This window comes from Acomys russatus, chromosome 26 (assembly GCF_903995435.1).
Source record: "Acomys russatus chromosome 26, mAcoRus1.1, whole genome shotgun sequence".
NCBI lineage: Eukaryota > Metazoa > Chordata > Mammalia > Rodentia > Muridae > Acomys > Acomys russatus.
Window position 1 is genome coordinate 44,226,090 of NC_067162.1, and position 20,423 is coordinate 44,246,512.

Consider the following 20,423-nt stretch of genomic DNA (forward strand, 5'->3'; position numbering starts at 1 on the left):
AACTAAAGGTGGAGCGGCCAGGAAGAAGGTTCAGCAGGGGCAACTACTGCCAAGCCCCGGCTGATTGCAATTGCCAGGTCCCTCGTGGTGTTGTGAGAGAACCAACTGCGGTAAGTTGCCCTCTGACCTCTTGCATCATGCGCTCGCACACGTGAATCACGTTTGTAATAAAACATCACGAGGCTAAAGAGATACCTGACTTGGCAGTTAAGAGCACTGGCTGCTCTTCCAGAGGACCCAGGTTCCATTCCTAGCACCCACATGGTGGCGCACAACCATCTCCAGTTCCAAGAGATGGGATGCCCTCTTTGGGAGTCCATGAGCACCACATGCACACGGCGCATGAACATATATGTAGGCAAATACACACATAAAATAAAAATAAATGAATAAAAACATTTTCTCTCTTTTTTGGGGGGGGCGGAGTTATGAATGTGCAGAGGTCAAAAGGCAACCCACAGGTTTGGAGTTTTCCTGGTACCCTGTGGACCCTGGGGATTGAACTCTGGTTGCCAGGTTAGGGAGCAAGTACCTTTACCCATTGAGGCATCTCACCAGCCTAAAAACAATTAAAAATAAGATAAAATAGAGGTAGAGAGTGATCGAGGAAAGACATCCCAATGTTGATTTCTAGAGTCCACCCACTCATACTAAGACACACACACACACACACACACACACACACACACGATCCCAATTTGAAGACGAAGGTCTCAAGGGCTGTACCCCTAAACGTGATGACGGTGACCCCTGGGAGGCAACATATGGGTGTTTTGCCTTCTTCGCTTTTGTGGCAGCCGACTGTAGAGATGGCTCAGCAGTTAAGAACACTAGCTGTTCTTCCAAAGGATCTGGGTTCAATTCTCAGCATCCACATAGCAGCTAACAACTTTCTGAATTCCAGTCCCAGAGAATCTGATACCCGTCACACAGACATGCATACACGCAAGCAGAACACCAATGTAATAAAGATAAATAAATAAATGAATTAAAAAAGAAAAAGGACCTGAGTCTCATCTGGCAGTGGTCCAAGGGCTACAGGGCTGGCATATATCCCCACAGGCCCAAAAGAGATTCACTCTGAAAGTAAAATGGAATTGCAGGCTGCTAGCCTCTGTGTGCTCACCCAGCTAGGTAACACCTATTATGAGCTGTGAACAAGAGTCCCAGAAGGACATCACACATTCCCGAACCTTCCACAAGGCTGGTTATTTGATGAGAACTTCAACGTCTGCAGAGAGGTTGGGGTGGTGAAGTCCAGAGCCTAATTCCACTTTATCTTGGACTCTCAGACCTACCATCCTGGGACTAGCAGATAAAAATCTTTTGGAATGTATTAATCAAGCCACGTTCCCACCAGCTCAAAGGCTGAGTGTCTCAGCTGGCACCCAGGACCTCCCTCCCTCTTTTATAACCACCTTGACTTGTGACTTCCTTTGTTGAGTTGCGGTAAAATCTTCCTGAAGCAGATTCCAGGTTGGCATACGGAATTGGGAGGAACCTGAATCTGTCCTCCCTGGCCATGGTCACTCCAGAATAAACATCTCTTACTCCCTCGGATGTGAGAGTTGCATTTTTTCATTGGTAGAACCAAATGGTTCACCTATTATTTACAGGCTCCGGGCTGCTGGGGGCTGGAGGAATCTGGGGCATATAGAGAGGTGTGGTCCTTGGCAGCAAGCATCCAAAGCAGGCTGCTGGGGAGCTGGGGGAAGGCAGGCTGTTCAGGGTTTTGGAGGAGGCACCATCTGGACAGTCCTAAAAGCACCTGAGGACAGGCTTTCCATCTACAGCCGTGAGTGGTTCTCAACCTTCCTGATGCTGGGACACTTTAATACAGTTCCTCATGCTGTGGTGACCCCCACAACGATGACATCATTGCTACTCCATAACTGTAATTTTGCTACTGTTACGAATTGTAAAGATCTGATATCCAGGATGTCTCATATGTGACCCCCCCTGCCCAATGGGATCTCGACCCCACGGGCTGACAACTGCTTTTCTAGATCTTTCAGACTAAGAGTTTGCCTCTCAACAGAGCCGGCCTCATTTTGGGACAGCAGGACACTTCAGCCTCCATTTGGAGGGATTTTTTTTTTCAGTTTGTTTTTATTTTTGAACAGTTCTGGGTTTCAAACTCGCTGTGCACATCAGGCAACGGCTCTGTCACCGAACTCCACCTCCAGCCCAGCCAGTCCTCCTGTCCCTCCCCACTGCACCCCTGCAAGTTGCCCTGTTCCCTAGCTCTCTGCTGGCTTTTCTTCCTCCAGGTGGACTTTGAACCAGGTCACCTGTTGTAGGCAACATGGATCCCACAGGCTGCTGGGTGTCCCTGGGAACCTTTGTTTGGAAAAGCACAATTAGGGGCCCGGGAGACGGCTTGGCTCATTAACTGCTGGCTGCACACGCTGCTGGACCTGAGCACAGATCCCCGGCACCTGCACCCACACTGTAAAAACTCCAGCATGTGGTACATGCCTAAGTCCTAGTGCTCAGGAGGCAGAGACGGGAGATGCATCAGACTCTCTGGACAGCATGAGGTTCAGTGAGAGAGAGCCTGCCGCCACAGAAAGTCAGGTGGGGAGCCAGGGAGATGGCTCGGTAGGTAAAGGTGCTTGCTGACACGCCTGGCGAGCTGAGTTAGATTCCTGGAGTCCACAGCCAAAGAAGGGAGCAGACTCCTCTCCGTTGTCCTCTGACCTTCACATAAGTGTCATGGCATATGTGTGCATGCCCACCGCCCCCACCATCCACCCACATATAACAGAACTAAATTAAATTTAAAATAATAAAAATGAGAGGGTGGTTGAGTGAGAAAGATGCTGAACACTGTCCTTTGGCCTCTACACGCACATGCACACATTGCACACTCACCCCCTTATACATGCACCCCCATGGTGCACAAATGCACATGCATACATTGCACACTTACTCATGCGCACACACACACACACACACACACACACACACACACACACACACACACACACAAAGTACTATAAGGCCTAGCACATTGGTGTACACCTGTAATCCAAGTACCAGGGAGCCTAACATAGGAATTTGAGTTTGAGGCCACCCTGTGCTATAGGGCTCCAAGAAACAAGATTTTTTTTTTTCTTTTCTTTTCACAAATTAAAAGCAGATATAAAGCCAAGAGCGGTGGTACGTGCCTGTAATTCCAGCACTTCGAAAGCTAAAGCAGGAGAGGGGTGAGTGGGAGGCCAGCCTGGGCTGCAGCATCTCTAATCTTCACTCCAAACAGAAAAAGGACTCACCTCACAGATGTCTACCCACCCATTAGGCAGACACTATTGTTTTCCTGCAGTCATTTGTCTACCAGCACAGGTTTCTCTCTCTCTCTCTCACACACACACACACACACACACACACACACACACACACACACACACACACAGATCTTGTTACTGCTGTGCCTGAATGGTGCTGAAAATCTCCTGGGGTGCTCACCTTTATGCTTGAAGATTTATAGGAAGATTCACTGTGTGCCTCCCCTGTGCGTGCCACCATGCCTTGGCAAGTCTCCAAGAGTGACATCAGCCATGGGAACTGCTGGGGATGAGCCAAGGAGCAAAAAGACACATTAGCATCTGCTTGAGTGGGTTTGCCACAAACTCTGGGGTGAACTGTTTCCCCTCATTCCCAGGGGCCTCCTTCCACTCTTGATGCCCAACCCCTGCCTGCAGGCAGCACCCCCAACCAGACCTAACACAGGGCAGGAAGGGCTCCCTAGGCTCTGCAAGCCCAGTGCTTTCTCACCTCAGATCCTCCATGAACCTCAGGGTAATATCTGCCTCTCCTGACCCACCCAGAGAACAAGAATCTGCCATCATCTGCCTCCCAGGAGAATGCCGGGAGCCCAGTCTGGGCACCTCAGCAGCCAGGGCTCCCTCACATGACCTCAGCCCCCTGTGACCAATACAGAGTCAAAGAGGGTTGGCTGGGCTTAGGCCCCTGGTGGTGGTGGTGGTGGTGCTGGCTTGCTGGTCAGAGGGGTGAACACAAGGGCAGCTTTCCTAAGATGGGACTCAGGGCAGAGCCAGCACGCAGAAGACAAGCAGGAAGTCCCTGGTTCTGCCTGGCGCAGTTCTGTCCTGGTTTGAGAGTGTGGCTTGGTAGTCCAGCAGGATTCCTGTTTTAGCCAGGGGCAGGTCAGCTAAGCCAAACTGCCAACCACTGCTCAAACGCCTGCCTTGTGCAAGGACCACTCCAGGCACAGGGACACAGTCCCACCCTGGAGAGGTCGGGGTGGGCAATGAGAAGAAAGGGTTGAACTAAAGTTTGCCACAGTAGCAGGATCAGGGCCTCAGGGAGAGGGAGCCCTGCCTCCACGCCACTGCTGGAGGCCATACTCCAGCCTCTTCCAGCTTTGCAAGGCCTTGGGAGTTCCTTAGCTTGTGGCTGACCCCTTTTCATACTCTCCTCCTCCTCCTCTTCCTCTTCTTCTTCTCCTCCTCCCTCCTTTCTTTTTTAAAATATATTTTAATAATTTATTTATATTTACATCTCAATTGTTATCCCATCCTTTGTATCCTCCCATTCCTCCCTCCCTCCCATTTTCCCCTTACTCCTCTCCCCTATGACTGTGACTGAGGGGGACTTCCTCCCCCTGTATATGCTCATAGGGTATCCTTCTCCTTCTTCTTCTTCTTCCTCCTCCTCCTCTCCCCACACCCCCTCTCTCTCCCTCTGACACCATCATGTTCCTTGCTCAGTGTCATCTTTAACTGCATCTCCCTTAAAGGCACTTCCCAATGGAGGTCCAGTCTGGGAATGGACATATGGGAACCACTGTTCAGACTTCACAGGGTCTAGGGAAAACTCTAGAAGAACCCTGGAACAACCATGGGCCTGGGATGGAAGCTCAGATGGTAGAGTGCTTTCCAAAATTACACAAACCTGGGTGCAGTGACATGTCCCAGCACACTAGAAGTAGAGGCAGGAGGATAAGGGATACAAGGCTATCCTCAGCTATATGTTGAATTCAAGGCCAGCCTGGGCTACCTGAGACTTTTTTTTTTTTTTTTTTTTTTTTTTTTGAGACAGGGTTTCTCTGTGTAGCCTTGGCCATCCTGGACTCACTTTGTAGACCAGGCTGGCCTCGAACTCACAGGGATCCGCCTGCCTCTGCCTCCCGAGTGCTGGGATTAAAGGCATGTGCCACCACGCCCGGCTCTACCTGAGACTTTTGAGTCCTGAGTTGCTACATGGCACCTCCTCTTCCTTAGTCACCCAGGCTAACCTCACTCTGCCACATTTTAATCTCTACTGCGGTTCTCTAGGAATGGGGAACAAGATTAAATCAGACAAAAATCCAGGCTCTCCACCCTCAGGGAAGAAACCTTTTCCCCAGCCTGAATGGCGCCCTGGGACCTGAGGTGGGGCTCCCTCTTCTAGCCTCAGATAACCCCTGGAGTACAAGCCAGGGTCCCACAGGAGGGCTGAAGTTGTGAAACAGACAAGTCTCCCAGAGACCAATCAGCAATAGAGCAAATATATACACCACAGTCACAAGCTAGCTTCCTCCCTCAGCTCCCCTGCCTCTGGCACCCACCCCACTCCAACCTACATAATGGAAGGCCTCAAGTAAGGGCAGGATAGAGTAGAGGACAGGGAAGACTTGCAGCTGTAGTCAAGTCTCTGCCTTTCTTTTTTTGGGGGAGGGGGGCAGGGATGGAGGGGCAGAGGGTCTCATGTGGCCCAGGCTGGCCTTGTGAACTCAGTATGTAGCAAAGGATGACTTTGAACTTCTTACCCTCGACCTCCTCTCAAGTGCTGGGATTTTCCGTCCTACCCAGTGTATGCAGTGCTGTCCATTCTGCTGGGAGGAATTCAAAGCCCAGATTAACCTCCCTAAAGACACACAGCTATAAACACAGGAGGTGTTAGGAAACACGAATGTGCACGGATAGGGTCACCTCTGGCTTCGTGCTGCCAGGCAGCTTGGTCATGAGCTTGTGACAGGGGAGGGGATTAATCTGGTTTTGCTTTTATAAAATGAAGATAAATATCAACTTCTCTGGTTAAGAATTTTAAAATCTAAGCCAGGTGTGGTGGCACACGTCTTTAATCCCAGCACTCGGGAGGCAGAGGCAGGCGGATCACTGTGAGTTCAAGGCCAGCCTGGTCTACAAAGCGAGTCCAGGACAGCCAAGATAACATAGAGAAACCCTGTCTCAAAAAAAAAAAAAAAAAAAAAAAAGAATTTTAAAATCTAAACCAGGAGTGGTGGGATACACCTGTAATCTCAGTGTTCAGAAGGCTATGGCAGGGGGATTGCCACAAACTCAAGGCCAACCTAGGCTACAGCGAGGCCCAGGTCTCACTAGAAATAAAACCTGTGGTGACTCAGACCTATGAACCCAGCTTCTTGGGAGGAGGCAGGAGGATTACAGTGTCAAGGCCTCCCTGGGCTACAGAGTGAGGTCAGGGACAACCTGGACGCCCTGGGCTTGAGTTACAAGCAATTGTGAGCTGCCCAACATGGGTGCTGGAAACCGAATCTGGGTCCCTTGCAAGAATAGGAAGGACTAAAAAGCTACTGAAACAGGACCAGGTGGTATACATCTGTGACTTCAACCTTTGAAAGATGGCCACATGAGAATTAGTTCAAGTCCATCCTCCTACATCCAAAGTCTGAGGCCAGCCTGAGCTACATGAGAACATTTTTTAAAAGATTTATGTTTGTTTGTTGATTATACAGTGCTCTGCCTGCATGTACACCTGCCTGCCAGAAGAGGGCATCAGATCACATTATAGATGGTTGTGAACCACCATGTGGTTGCTGGGAATTGAACTCAGGACCTTTGGAAGAACATTCAGTGCTCAGGGTTAGGGTCTGAGCCATCTCTCTCCAGCCTCACATGAGAACATCTTGAAGAATCCATGTGCCCAGGGCCCAGTAGCTCCTTCACTGAATTCCTACAATCATACACACACAGAGCAGACAACCCAATTCATTTTTCTTGAAAAACACATTTATTTCTGTAAACTGTTGGAATGCCAGAGATGGTCCTCACAGCCCAGTCCGGTGCAGTATACTTCCCCAAAATGAAAAGCGCAAGGAGAAAGGAAAAGAACCACCTTCGCACACCCGCGAGGAGCCAAGCCCACCTCAGCTTTCTTTCAAAGCAAACAAAGCCATCTTTGGAATTTGTGGTGCAGATTCCAACTGCCACCTTCCAGGTGCCAGCCTTCCTGTTTGCAGGGGACCTTTCCATCCTTGTCACCCTGGGAGGCCCTGAGGTTGACCGTGAACTCCCACCACAGCTGGACTCAGACCTCTCACAAGGACTTTGCCAAAAGGGTGGTTTAGACCATGAGGCAGAGCCACTGCCAGGCAAGATTTAAGGCAAATTGTCACTCGGTACACACCCGACCCAAACTTGTCACTGCTGAGCAGCATCTACTAAATTTACAGCTTAGGCCATGTTGCACAGGGTAGGGGTGAGGCCTGGAGCCAAGTCCAGGGGCTCTGAGGAGCGTGTGTGAGCTCATGGCGGCTTTAGGGTATGAACAGCTCCTGGCATGGTGGCCGGCATAGGGCTAGCAAGAAACAGCCAGGGCAAGCTGCGATGGCACCCAGACTGGGCCCCAGCAATTTGAGGCCAGGGTAGCTCAGACCAGGCAAATGCCAGGCCAAGGGCCACTGGCAGAGAGGCACCTGGGATATGACGGTGTGCATGGCCCTGGTACCAAAATGATTTTTCTTTAAAACCAAAAGGGGGCGGGTCCCAAAGAATGATACTTGGTGAGCTTGAGCGGGTGGGGGGGGGGTGAGGAGGTTGGGGGGGCTGCACACACTGGTAGCGCCGGCGCCTCTCATGGCTTCTCCTCCCTGGTGGGCTGGTGACTCGAGGTGGCCGTCTCCTCCTTGGTGGAGCAGGCAGATGGCTCTGGGGTGCAGGGCTGAGGCTACTCTGTCTGAGCGTCGTAATTGGCTCCTCCAGCTTTCTTTAGCTCACTCCTGATGAAGTCTTCCTCTAGCTCCTTCCGATCACTGATCACAAACTCCTTTGCAAAATTCTGCAAGGACAAAGAAGAGCTCAGAGTCTGTCGGTCCAGGGTTGCCCTGGCAACGCAGCAGGAAGCCCTGGCACCCCCAGACAGTCGCAGCGAATTGCAATGAAATCATGCCAACAAAGCCTGTGCCAGAAGCCCAGATCAGATGGGCAGTGATGCCATGTCCTCTAGGCTGTGGGCTGGACCCACACATGACTCTTGGGACTGTCTTCTCCTGGCTGTGTCACCTTGGGCAAGTCCCTTCCAACCGTCAACTTCTCCGTCTGTGTGGAGTAGGACAAGCAAGTGGGGAGCTGGCCAGAGGGAAGGAAATGTGAGACGGCTCAGCCACTACTAGGCCTGAGTCCACCAACAGGTGACATCTTATCAGATAACACCGAACCATGAGGATTGCTTTATTTTATATGTAGATTATAGGCTACAATAAACCAAGAAAATCTCAAGGGAAGCCAGAGAAAGCTGCGGCTACTGGAAGCACATGTCCAAAGGTTGGAAACTCTCCACATAAGGAGCTGGGGGTGGCAGTGCACACCTGTAAAACCACCATTGGGGGTGGAGGCAGGAGGCATGGGAGTTCAAGGCCAGCTTCAGATACACAGACGTTCAAGGCCATTGGAGTCTATATGATAAGAGGTGCAAACACACACACACACACACACACACACACACACACACACACACACACAGAGCATGTGCATCAATACTACACACCGTACCCCCACACCTGTACCAGTACTTGGGGAGAAAGCCAGGGCCTAGTCTTGTTACTTAAGCGCTCTACCACAGAGCAACATCCCCAGGCCTGTGGCTGCGTTATCAGTACTTCTGTAAACACACACACACTGTGCTGTGGGTCCTGGGACCGATGTGAAACCCCAACTATGACCCTGGGGCTGTAGATCTACTTGAGAAAAATGAAATCACCTGGGCAGGTAAGAACGCACCCAGATCTCATAGCAACGTGATTCACCGACAGCCAAGCACCCCCAGATAGCAAGCCAATAGACGGGGTGAGATGATATACACAGCATGGACGCCCCACGTGGTGAAGCATTAATTAGTCAGCAATGAAAAGGAATGGGTGAACCTCTAAACATGAGCAAAAGCAGGCAGACGTGAAAAGCCACCCAGTGTTTGCTTCCGCTGACAGGAAATGTCCAAAAAAAGGCAAATCTACAGAGAAAGCAGACCAGAGGTGACCAGGGGTGGGAGACAGAACAGGAAATGATAGAGGGCATCTAAAATTGCATGTGGTAAAACTGCCCAGCTCTTGGAGGTGACTGCAAACCAGGAAGGGTCAGAAGGGCCAGTTCTCTCCACATGTGGAGGATAGCTTGCCCCAAATCATCCGATGGCAACTTTTAAAATCCCAAAAAACCCCAGGTGTGGTAGTGCACGCCTTTAACCCCAGCACTTGGGAGGCAGGGGCAGGTGGATCCCTGTGAGTTCCAGGCCAGTCTGGTCTACACAGCAAGTTCTAGGACAGCCAGCGCTACACAGAGAAAAATCCTGTCTTAAAAACCAAAAAGTTAAAAAAAAAAATCTCAAAACACAATCAAGATTGCTTTCATTTTACAGACAAGACAGAGGCTTAAGGCTGCAATGTCTGCCCAAGGCCATGGACCTATGACTACTGTCTCAGAGGTAGAGTGCTTACGTTAGCAGGCCTGGGGCCTGGGTTCAATCTCTGGCACCATCCCCCTTACTATTTATAAAGAAAGGGAGGCCAAAATCTTTGGAACCAAAGAGGGGTGGTTAAAATGGTTAATTGTATATTAGGTGAATTTCACATTAATAAAAAACAAAGTAAACAAAGTCACCATCGCACCAAAAAGATGAAGGTCTCAGTTTTCTAGAAACCATGCACAAGGCCACCAAGACATGAAGGGCTATGGAGGAGGGGTTAACACTTGCCAAGAGGGACAGCCTTACACACTCTGACGGAATCCACTCTCACTACGTAAGGCTTGTTGCCTGGTTAAGATAAGGCCTGGCGAGGGATGGGGGTGGGAGAGGCTTGTGCAGCCCCAAATTTAAAGCCCCTTCCCACCAGCAAAGCTAAATGTATGCATGTGACCCAGACAGAGGAAGGCAGGGGACCTTGGTCAGAAAAAGAGAATAGAGAGCTGACTTGTGTCTCAACTTCCAGCCCATAGGCACAGGGGAGGGGCAAGGGTGCCCCAGCAAGGAAGTCAATGGGCCAAGAAGCCTAGAAGAGGAAGTTCAAAGTCCTCTGCCTGTTGACAGCCATATATGGCAATCTAAAGAAGAAGGAGAAGTCTGTGTCAGGAACAGGAGTTTAGGAAGACTGATAAGGGCTAAGAAATCTAAAGGGAGGCGTTAGAGGCGGGGTGCAGCTCCAGCTGAGGTGTCTGTCATGTTACAATCAGGCAGTGTGGTAACCTCAGAGGGCTGGAGACTGCCCATGAGTTTGAAGCCAGTTTGTCTTACATAGCAAAACCCTGTCTCAACAAAACAAACAGGGGCTGGGCATGCGGCTCAGGCAGCAGAATGATTGCCTAGCATGCACAGAGCCCTGGGTTCAAGCCCCAGCACTGCATATAAACCAGGCGTGTTGGTGCAGGTTTGTAATCCCAGGTAGAGGCACGAAGTTCAAGACTGGGTGGGGAGATGGCTCAGCAGGTAAAAAAGGTGCTTGCCTGCCGGATGATCTCAGATCTATCCCCACACAGAGGAAGGAGAGACCAGCCCCGGCATGTTATGTGGACTCCACATGCCGCTGTGGTGTGCAGAAATCCACACACAAAGTTAACAAATATGACTCAGTCTCAAACAGGAGATGAGACTAATGAGCCATACATAGCAATAAATATGAGTGGGCTAACTCACCTACGCTCCGCCACATATATGACATACACATAGCCACACATGCACACATTTACATTGTCCTGAACTATTAAAAACAACAACAACAACAGCGGGGGCTGGAGAGATGGCTCAGTGGTTAAGAGCACTGACTGCACTTCCAGGGGTCCCGAGTTCAATTCCCAGCAACCATATGGTGGCTCACAACCATCTATAATGTGATCTGATGCATACTGTATACATAATAAATAAATCTTTAAAAAGACAACAACAACAACAGCAATCTCAAACTTGGAGGCATGTTTAAAAACCAAATGGCCGTGAAGCAAATGCTTCCAAGTTTACAAAGATTCCAGAAGAACAGCCGTGTCACCACTCACATGATGCCCTGTTGGGTTGGCTACACGGAATACTCTCTTTCTCTGTGGCCTCAGAAGACAACTTTGCCTGAAGATGTGTTTTGATTGTTGCTGCCTGCGGAGGCCTCAGACGGGTCCTGGAGGACCTATTACTGTGAAAAAGCAGTGTGGGGTGCAGGTCGCGTGTTTCAGTACCCTGCCACGGCATTCCACTCCTACTGTTCTGGGAGAACTCCAGAGTTAGAAAGCAGGATCAAGAGTCCAGCGTCTTGGTTGAGTGGCTTTCTCTTCTAGTGACCAAGGTGGGCATTTAACATTCCTGAAGCCACCGGAGCTCAAGCCACGCCCACAGCACCAAGACAGATCCTGGTGCCTTGACACCTTTGGGCTGATGGGTGTTAGCCAGGCAGCAGCCTCACCTTGAGGCTGGGTGGAGGATGAGGGATCTGGCTCTGCTCTCCTCATCCTACAAGAGCCCGGGAGGTTGAACCCGCACCCACACTGCCCAGCTAAGTCAGAGATGTCTGCCGATCTTGAAGCGGACGCTTCCTCTCTATCTGAGGACTCCTGCCGCCCCAGTCGCAGACTGGAAGGTGGCAAAGCCTGGGGAATCGTTCTCCCACCCCCACCTCCCAACCCACCCTTGTCCACAGTGAGGACAGCTGAGGCTTCATGTGGTTGGACAAACGGCAGTCACTCACAGCCTTTGGTTGACAGCGCACTCCACCGGCCCCATGCCCTTCAGGAACCTTCTAGGTCTCCACATGTCTTATGATCCAGCCTTTCCCTTCCCCATTTCCATCCAAGGCCATGGAGTCAAAGCTGAGGAGACCCCTTCCCTGCTATTCCAAGGGCAGTCTCTTCCCATCTGGGGAAGTGGAAGAGGCAGGCAGGCAGGCACCTTGCGATGGTGGGCCATTGGGCCATGGTCCCTACAAAAGGCTGCACATTAAGTGGCGTACTCTTCCCATCTAGGGCATGGATTCTATAAAATAGCCCCAAATGCATGACTTGGGCACTATGCTGGCTGGTTCGATGTCAACATGACACAAGCTAGAGTCATCTGAGAAGAGGGAGCCTCAACCGAGAAAATGGCCCCATAAGATCAGTCTGTAGGTAAACCATTTTCTTAGCTAGTGACTGCAGGGGGGAGGGCTTAGCTCATTGTGTGTAATGCCAGCCCCTGGGTTCTATAAGGAAGCAGGCTGAGCAAACCAGTAAGCAGCACCTTTCCATGGGCTCAGCATCAGCTCCTGCCTCCAGGTTCCTGTCTTGTTTGAGTCCCTGTTCTGACTTCCTTCAATGATGGACTATAAACCCATTCCTCCTCAACTGGATTTTTGGTCATGGTGTTTCATCACAGTAATAGAAACCCTATGACAGTTACCAACCTCAAAACTTACCTAGAAGGACTCCCTGCCCTCTGCCTCCACTCCTACTTGGCAGTCAGTTTCAGACCTAAGGGAGCCACTAGTTGAGTCTCCAGTGCTATAGAGGAGTCACCTTCCTGGTATGTTAGTAAGAAAAAGGGCAGAAACCAAGAGACATCACCAGGCAGATGAAGCCTGACAGAAAGGAACTGTTCACCTGCATCCCTGGTAACAGGTCACCTCTCACACCATACATACACACACACACACACACACACACACCATCTAACAGCCACAAGGAGAGGCAGGCAATAGGACCCAGGCCACACCTTACTGAGAAGTGTTTTGATGGCACGCATGCAGCCTTACACAAAGAGAAGCAGGTGCCATTGCAGCAGCTCTCGAAATGCTGCCAGCTCACCCACAAGCAGCACTCACATTCCCGGACACTCGGCTTGACCATCAGGTGAGTGTCACAGGTCATTGGCAGCAGTGGCCAGCGCACTGCAGGTGCTGGTAGCTGAAAGAACACCATCTAGTCTGAAAGCAGAATGGGCCACAGAGGACACGCTCCCATCAGAGAGCCCTGCAGCTGACCCACTCAGGGGCAGCAGGGCTTGGCAGGGGTCCCTCGCTTTACCCTGGTGGTGGCTTCCCAAGTACTCACAAGGGACGCCTGACAAGTTCAAAAGTCACCTAGCTGTGACTGTCCTGTGGTTCAAGACAAAAGAAGAGGATGGAAGCAAATGTGCAAACCCCACTAAACTCCACCAACCACCTCTGTTTTTGACAGAGGACCAGAGAGGGAAGTGAGTCATTTGAGGTCACACAGCAAAGAGCCCCATGTTGGGCCTGCCCTTCCTCCTTGCTTGCCCCTCCTCCAGGCTACAGCCCCAAGGCTGCTAAGCTACCTGTAGGAGTCCAAAGCACAAAATGCCAGTCTGGGCACTGTCACCTTAGACATTTGATGTTTTGTCCAGGACCCTCGTATAACTCTACTCTGAAGGTTTCTAAGACAAGGACTTGGCATGTTTTCCCCCAGTGGGATTGTTCAAAGGAAGAGGCCCCTTCAGCCATGTCCAATTCTGGAGGCTTCAGGCTTCCATCAAAATGGCCTGTAAAGGTGGCTGACACACTTTGTCCCCAGAACCTTTCTCAGATGCAAAGTGGACCCCACATTGCTCTCCTTGAGAAAGGGATCCCAGTAAAGGAGAGGTTAGAAAGTAGGTCTACACACACACACACACACACACACACACACACACCAGCCTCTATTTGCAGGGCCGGATTAAGGTATGCATAAATATCTCCTATCCTTGATTTTAAATTGTTCCCTCCCGCCTTTTTAGATAGAATCTTCGGCCCTGAACTTCTTTCTGATCTTCCGCCTCTCCAGTACCGTGCTTAAGGCAAACTCGACAGAGCCAGGCTTCCAGACCCACTGAGCAATATCCCTAGCCCCTGATTCCTTTTTTAAAAAGGGCTCTCGACTGCATGGCTCAAGCCCAGTTTTCTTGCTACACCAGGCTGGTAATAGGGTTTAGTCTGAGCTGCCCATGCTCTCGAGCAGCCTGTCCCTCCCTAGCCTCAGTTCCTCCTCTGCAAACAAGAATAGAAACCGCATGCACGTTGGGGCTGTAATGAGAGCCTTGGCAACATGCAAAGAACCTGCACCCTTGCTGGGTGTGCCCAGCACTGGGCGAGTGCTGACTGGTTCTTGTAAGTGATGTAGCTTTCCCTTTGGCCTCAAGACTGCAGGGAAGCTTAGCCTTCAATGCCCTGGGTCCCTTCCTCACCCCCAGTGTCCATCTGCAATGAAGGGCATCCCCAGGGCAACACCTAAAGCTGGACTAGGGGAGAGCTGTGGGGAAAGAGAAAAAAGCCTGATGGGGAAAGGAGGTGGCTTCCACTACACCCAAGACTTGCAAAGAGATCCCCGAAATCTGCACTTGCTTAGTACTCAGCAAGGCCACCACTCGCCTATGCCCTGAGAGGCCAAATTCCAGTGCTGTGGTTTTTCTCTAAGAGAAGAGGAGCAGAGATTCCAAGGGTCCCCAAAGACACCATTCGGTGGCTCTGGTCCTGCTCGGTGCTCCTGCGAAAGGGGAAAGGGAGAAAAAAGGGCTCCCCCAGACGGATCCCCACCAGCCATTCTAGGGTCCTGTCAAAGTCCCTGGAGCACAGAGACAAAGAATTGGACAATGTCCCAGCATGGACACCAGAGTCTATGAAAAACCAACACAGGACCATGGCATGGTTCACGGTTAAGGTTCCGTGCTTGCTTTGGGTGAATCTGGAACCCATGAGCATCTCCGAGGTACAAGGTGTAGACTCTCACCCACGCGCGTGAGCTGGGGCAGGGAGTGGACAAGTCACCTGCTCACCACAGTCAAGTACTTTTCCCCACCTGGACTTCCCCAAGAATTCTAAGCCAAAGACCTCTGAGTGCTGAATAAAAGCAATCAATCCCCAGCAGCCCTTCTTGACAGGAGAAAGGACAACCTCACAGGAGGCTGAAGTGCACAGCAGCCAGTGGCACGCCACTGTGAGCCCTGCCGCCCCCCTGTGCCCTCCTACACCTATTCAGAGCCTGAAAAACCAAGTCCTTAAAACCCTACCGGGAAGGTATAATTTACTCAAAAAGAGCAGGTTCTTAAAGCAGGCATGACTCATCAAAGAAAGATGAAGGAAACAAACGGATTAGAAGGCCACGTGTCTAACAGATTCAGATAAAGGCACAGGCCACCCTCCTGCTTAGTTAGAGAGGCAAGGGAACACCACAGGTGGGCACATAGTGATATCGCAGAACAGGATTCAAGCAGACAAATGTCCCAAGACCCTGCTGTGAATAGGCGTAGACCAAACCAGCTCAGAGCAGTTGATCCCATACCTGGAAAACAACCCCCTTCACGGCTATCCCTCTTAGCGTATGGGAAACTGCTTAGGACCTGCTTCTCCGCCTCCCAGAAGTTCACCAAGGCCCTGACCCGACCTGGCCTGACCTCCAACATCTCTAGTTCAGGGAGGGCAAAGGAGTAGGAAACATACTCCACTTCTTACTCCTGTGCCCATGGCAGATATCACAAATTGATCGTGGCACCTTCTCTGTCAAGATTCCACCTCAGAATTCTTTTTTTTTTTTTTTTTTTTTTCCACCTCAGAATTCTTAACCAGAGAGCTCCAAGCAGTCCCTACCAATTGGTCAGCTGATGGGTCAGAGGTCATATCCAGGCTAGGTCCTCAACTTCTGTCTAATCAAAACTACCTATAGCTGGGGAACTAGCTACATAACAGAGCACTTACCCAGTATGTGTGAGACCTTAAATTTAATCTCCAGGATCACAGAGAGAGAGAGAGACAGAGACAGAGACAGAAAGACAGAGAGAGACACATACACACAGAGAGAAAGACAGAGACAGAAAGACAGAGAGAGAGACAGAGAGAGAGAGAGAGACAGAAGAGGGAAATAGGCACAGATTTTCTTGTTCCCAGCCACATGCATGTTTGGTAATTTCCTCCAAAGAATCGGTAAACAGAATTGTTTTAAAATGACAACACTTAGCCTCAAAGATGTTCGCTGTCAGCAACATACCAGGATGTGTCCATAATTCAACAAAAAATGAATACATAAGTTAAAAGGGGGCTTGCTTAGTTGGGAGAGTGCTTGCCAAGCATGTACAAAGCCCTGGGTTCCACCCAGCACCGTATAAACAGCACTCAGGGGCACATAACTATATCAATGCCACTTAGGAGGTAAAAGCAGGAATTTCAGGGGTTCAAGGTTACCTCAGCTACATCTGGTGAGTTCAAAACAAGCCTGGGCAACATGAGACCCTCTCTCAAAAAGAAGGAACTGTGCATCTTTACCAGCACATGCTGCTGTGTGTTACAATGATATCCCGCTGCTCAGACAAGGAAACAGATTCAGGAAGGGGAGGGGCCAGAGACATGATCTGTGTGAGCTCCTGGCCAAGATTGGCTGAGGTCCACAGGAGAAAGCCTGTACATGTCCAGCATCAGATTCACGTCTGTGGTGGGCACTCACGGAACAGCCTGGCTGCTGTGACCAAGAGCCACACATGCACAACTGTGAACGGTGTAGGCTCCTTCTGAAAGGTATTGTATAGAGACAGAAGAAAAGAAAGGCACCAGAAAGGGGGTGAGCAAAGCGCTCAGTACACACACCCAGGATGCTTGGCCCACCACGGGTAGGCCTTGCACCCTCTCAAACAGCGGGGGTGCTCCACGGTTCTGTGTTGGACATGGCTGCTAGGCAGCTGGCAAGTGCCACACTCAGGCAGGCTGGCCATGGGGTGGGAGTGGGTCTGGTGAGGGGTGACAAGACACAGCTGGCCACGGAACGATCGGCTTCATTTATGTGCTGGGCTTCTCCCTGAGCAAAGCCAGTCCCGCTCCCCAGCTTACAGCCTTGCCAGGCTCCTCCGTGTGTCCCAGATGAAGCCCCACTTTCAAAATGGCCTCCCTTGGGCAAGTTAAGATGGCTCAGCAGGTAAAGGAGCTGGCTGCCAAGCTTGTAACCAGATTTTGATCCCGATTCCCAGAACCTACGTGGTGATAGAAAAGACACCCCAAGACTTTGTTCTCTTACCTCCACAAGCACCCACACACCTCATACATACATAATATTTTTTAACTCAATAATAAATTAATACAAATAAATAAAAGAGCATGCAAGTTAGGGCATTTTGCAAGGCCAGCCTGATCCGCTCTGACGGGAGGCAGCCTGGTCTGGCACCGGGTAGTCTCCCCTGCTGGCCACCACATTGTCCCCACAAGCCGGGAGAGACACCAGAACAATGAGCTGGTGTCTGGACACCAGCACACAACAGTGTGGCAGGGTGACCTCAGGCAGGCAGGCTGTCTGCTCAGCACATTCCCCTAGAACAGTCCAGCTTCCTGCAGCTTCTGTTGCTCCGAGGCCGGTGGGGAAGGGGACATTTGTCTGCTTTTCACAGCCATGGACACAGACCCTTCAGTGACCTTTCTAACCTCCAGTTCCACACGGGCCTCAATCCCCAATCCTCCTGCCTCCACACTTGGGTGCTGGAGTTACAGGCAGGCACCCAACCTGGCCAGAAACCCCAGCTCCTCATCTGAGTAATCCTAGCAGGCCTCTGAATTGGAAGCTCATTGTAACTGCAAGGCATAAGCCCCACCCCTGCCCCAAGATGGCAGGTCAGGACAGAGGGTGGCCAAATCCAGAATGAAACAGGTTAGGAGAAGACATGAGCCTGGGTCAGCCATGGTTCCCTGTTACCCTCACCTCTTCCTGTGGAGAGCCAGCCAATTCTACTTTATTTCAACTTCTCTAGCCGGGTGGTGGTGGCGCATGCCTTTAATGCCAGCACTTGGGAGGCAGAGGCAGGCGGATCGCTGTGAGTTCGAGGCCAGCCTGGTCTACAAAGTGAGTCCAGGACAGCCAAGGCTACACAAAGAAACTCTATCTTCAAAAACCAAAACCAACTTCTCTGAGCCTGCAAATCCATTACGGGGAACTAGTAGTATTCCCGACACGCCAGAGACCCCAGGTCCCCTAGTTACCCCTACTCCCGGGTCTACTCTGCCACCCCAGCAAGTTCTAGGCTCACAGAAAGCCCGGCTGGGCCTGCAGCTTCAGTGGCAGAGTGCATACACGAGGACCCTCCGCACCGCAACACCACAAGCTTGTAATAAACAACTAAATAAGCAGTCTAGCCGTGTTTGGTGGCTCCTTGTTAGCACTTGAAAAAAAAAACGGAGGCAGGAGAATCACCATGAGCCTGAGGTCATACTGGGCTACAGAGTGAGACCCTATCTCAACCAAGTTAAGTTAAAATAAGATCACAATGGGGCTGCAGATGGCTCAGTGGGTGACGGTGCTTGTGGTGCAACCCTGATGGAAGGCAAGGAAAGATGGAAGGAGAGAACTGACTGTACACATACACACATATACACATACACATACACACACACACACACACACTCCACGCAAATGAGACAGAATTAACGAAAAACCTACATTACATGCGATAAAGCTGACTTATCATGTTTGTAAGCCATGGAACCCTCCTAGGATTTCTACAGAGACCATCCAGTAGGGGCTGCAAGGAACACAGGCAATAAAATACTTGCGCAAAGACCTCACTTTAATCCTTGGGACTCAAAGGAAAAAGAAAAAGTCAGCTATGGCCAGGCTCTACCTTCAATCCCAGAACATGGAAGGCAGAGATGGGGATTTCTGTGAGTTCCAGGTCAGCCTGGTGTACAGAGAGTAGGTTCCAGGGCAGCTAGAGATACGGAAAAGAGAGAGACCCTGTGTGCGGCTAGTTTTCTTACAACTTGACACAAGCTATAGTCACCAGAGAGGAGGGAGCCTCAACTGAGGCCTCACCCACACCTGTGGGTGCCTGTAGGGCATTCCCTTAATTACTGATTGATGGGGGAGGGCCCAGCCCCTTGTGGGTCATGTAATTCCTGGGCTGGTAGTTCTGGGTTCTGTAAGAAAGCAGGCTGAGAGCTGGGCATGGTGGCACACACCTTTAATCCCAGCATTCGGAGGCAGAGGCAGGAGGATCTCTGTGAATTCAAAGCCAGCCTGATCTACAAAGTGAGTCTAGGCAGCCAGGTTCTGTTACAGAGAAATCCTGTCTTGAAAAACAAACAAAAAAGAATGCAGGCTGAGCAAGCCATGAGGAGCAAGCCAGTAAGCAGCACCCCTCCATGCCCTCTGCATCAGCTCCTGCCTCCAGGTTCCTGCCCTGTTTAAGTCCCCCGCCCCCGCCACCCCGATTTCCTCCAGTGATGAAGAGTGAATCATGCGGAAGTGTAGGTTTTTCGAGACAGGGTTTCTCTGTATAACAAGAGCCCTCGCTGTCCTAGACTCACTTTGTAGGCCTTGAACTCACAGCAATCCACCTGCCTCTGCCTACCGAGGGCTGGGATTAAAGGTATGCACCACCACACCTGGCTAAATTTGTTCCTCCTTCACTTGCTGTTGGTCACAGTGTTTCATCATAGCAACAGTAATCTCACTAAGACACACTGACTCAAAAAAAAAATGTTTTTAAAGGCAGACAGTGTGTCAGCCAGGGAGCGGATGGGAGCCAATGGCAATTTACCTCATCCTTTTTTTGTTTGTTGCCTACATTTAGGTCTGTGTACCATGTGCCCACCATGGAGGCCAGAAGAGGGAGGGCATCAGATCCCCTGGCACTGCAGTTGCAGAGAGCTGCCATGTGGGTGACGGGAACCAAACACAGGCCCGCTGGAAATGCAGCCAGTGCTCTTAATCACTGAGCCATCTCTCCAGCCCCATGTTTTTTTTTCTCTGCACACGTCACTAGGTCCTGGGCAACAGCTACGTTGGAGAACTGGCCACATCTACTCTGGTCACATGAACAACAACTGGTGGGGGGTTTTGTTTGTTTGTTTGTTTGTTTTCGAGACAGGGTTTCTCTGGTAGCCTTGGCTGTCCTGGACTCGCTTTGTAGACCAGGCTGGCCTCGAACTCACAGAGATCCGCCGCCTCTGCCTCCCGAGGGCTGGGATTAAAGGTGTGCGTCACCACGCCAGGCTGACCAACAATTTGGATAAGATAAAAGAAGGACGGGCTCTGGCTTCTAGGCTTTGGGGACCCCTTCTGCATGTTCACCTAGCTTTGCCACCATTATAAATTCAGATTTCCTCCTTTGGGGTGGCCCCTCACCCAAACCCCTAAACACACAACCTCACTATAGTGCTATGGGTATTACTACTGTCATGCTTTAGTGACCAAACTGTGACAACACAGTCCACGGTGTTGTGAGCGTGCACCCAGCAAGTGTGAGCA

General features: G+C 50.7%; 1 protein-coding gene across 1 annotated transcript in view; it reads right to left on the reverse strand.

The window, feature by feature from the left end:
- Positions 1-7,796: 7,796 nt before the first annotated feature.
- Cotl1 (coactosin like F-actin binding protein 1) overlaps positions 7,797-20,423 on the reverse strand; it is a 30,249-nt gene continuing 17,622 nt past the window's right edge. Inside the window, 1 exon segment of the mRNA XM_051168889.1 lies at positions 7,797-8,043. Within this exon segment, the coding sequence (XP_051024846.1) occupies positions 7,933-8,043 (111 nt within the window). The 3' untranslated portion in view covers positions 7,797-7,932.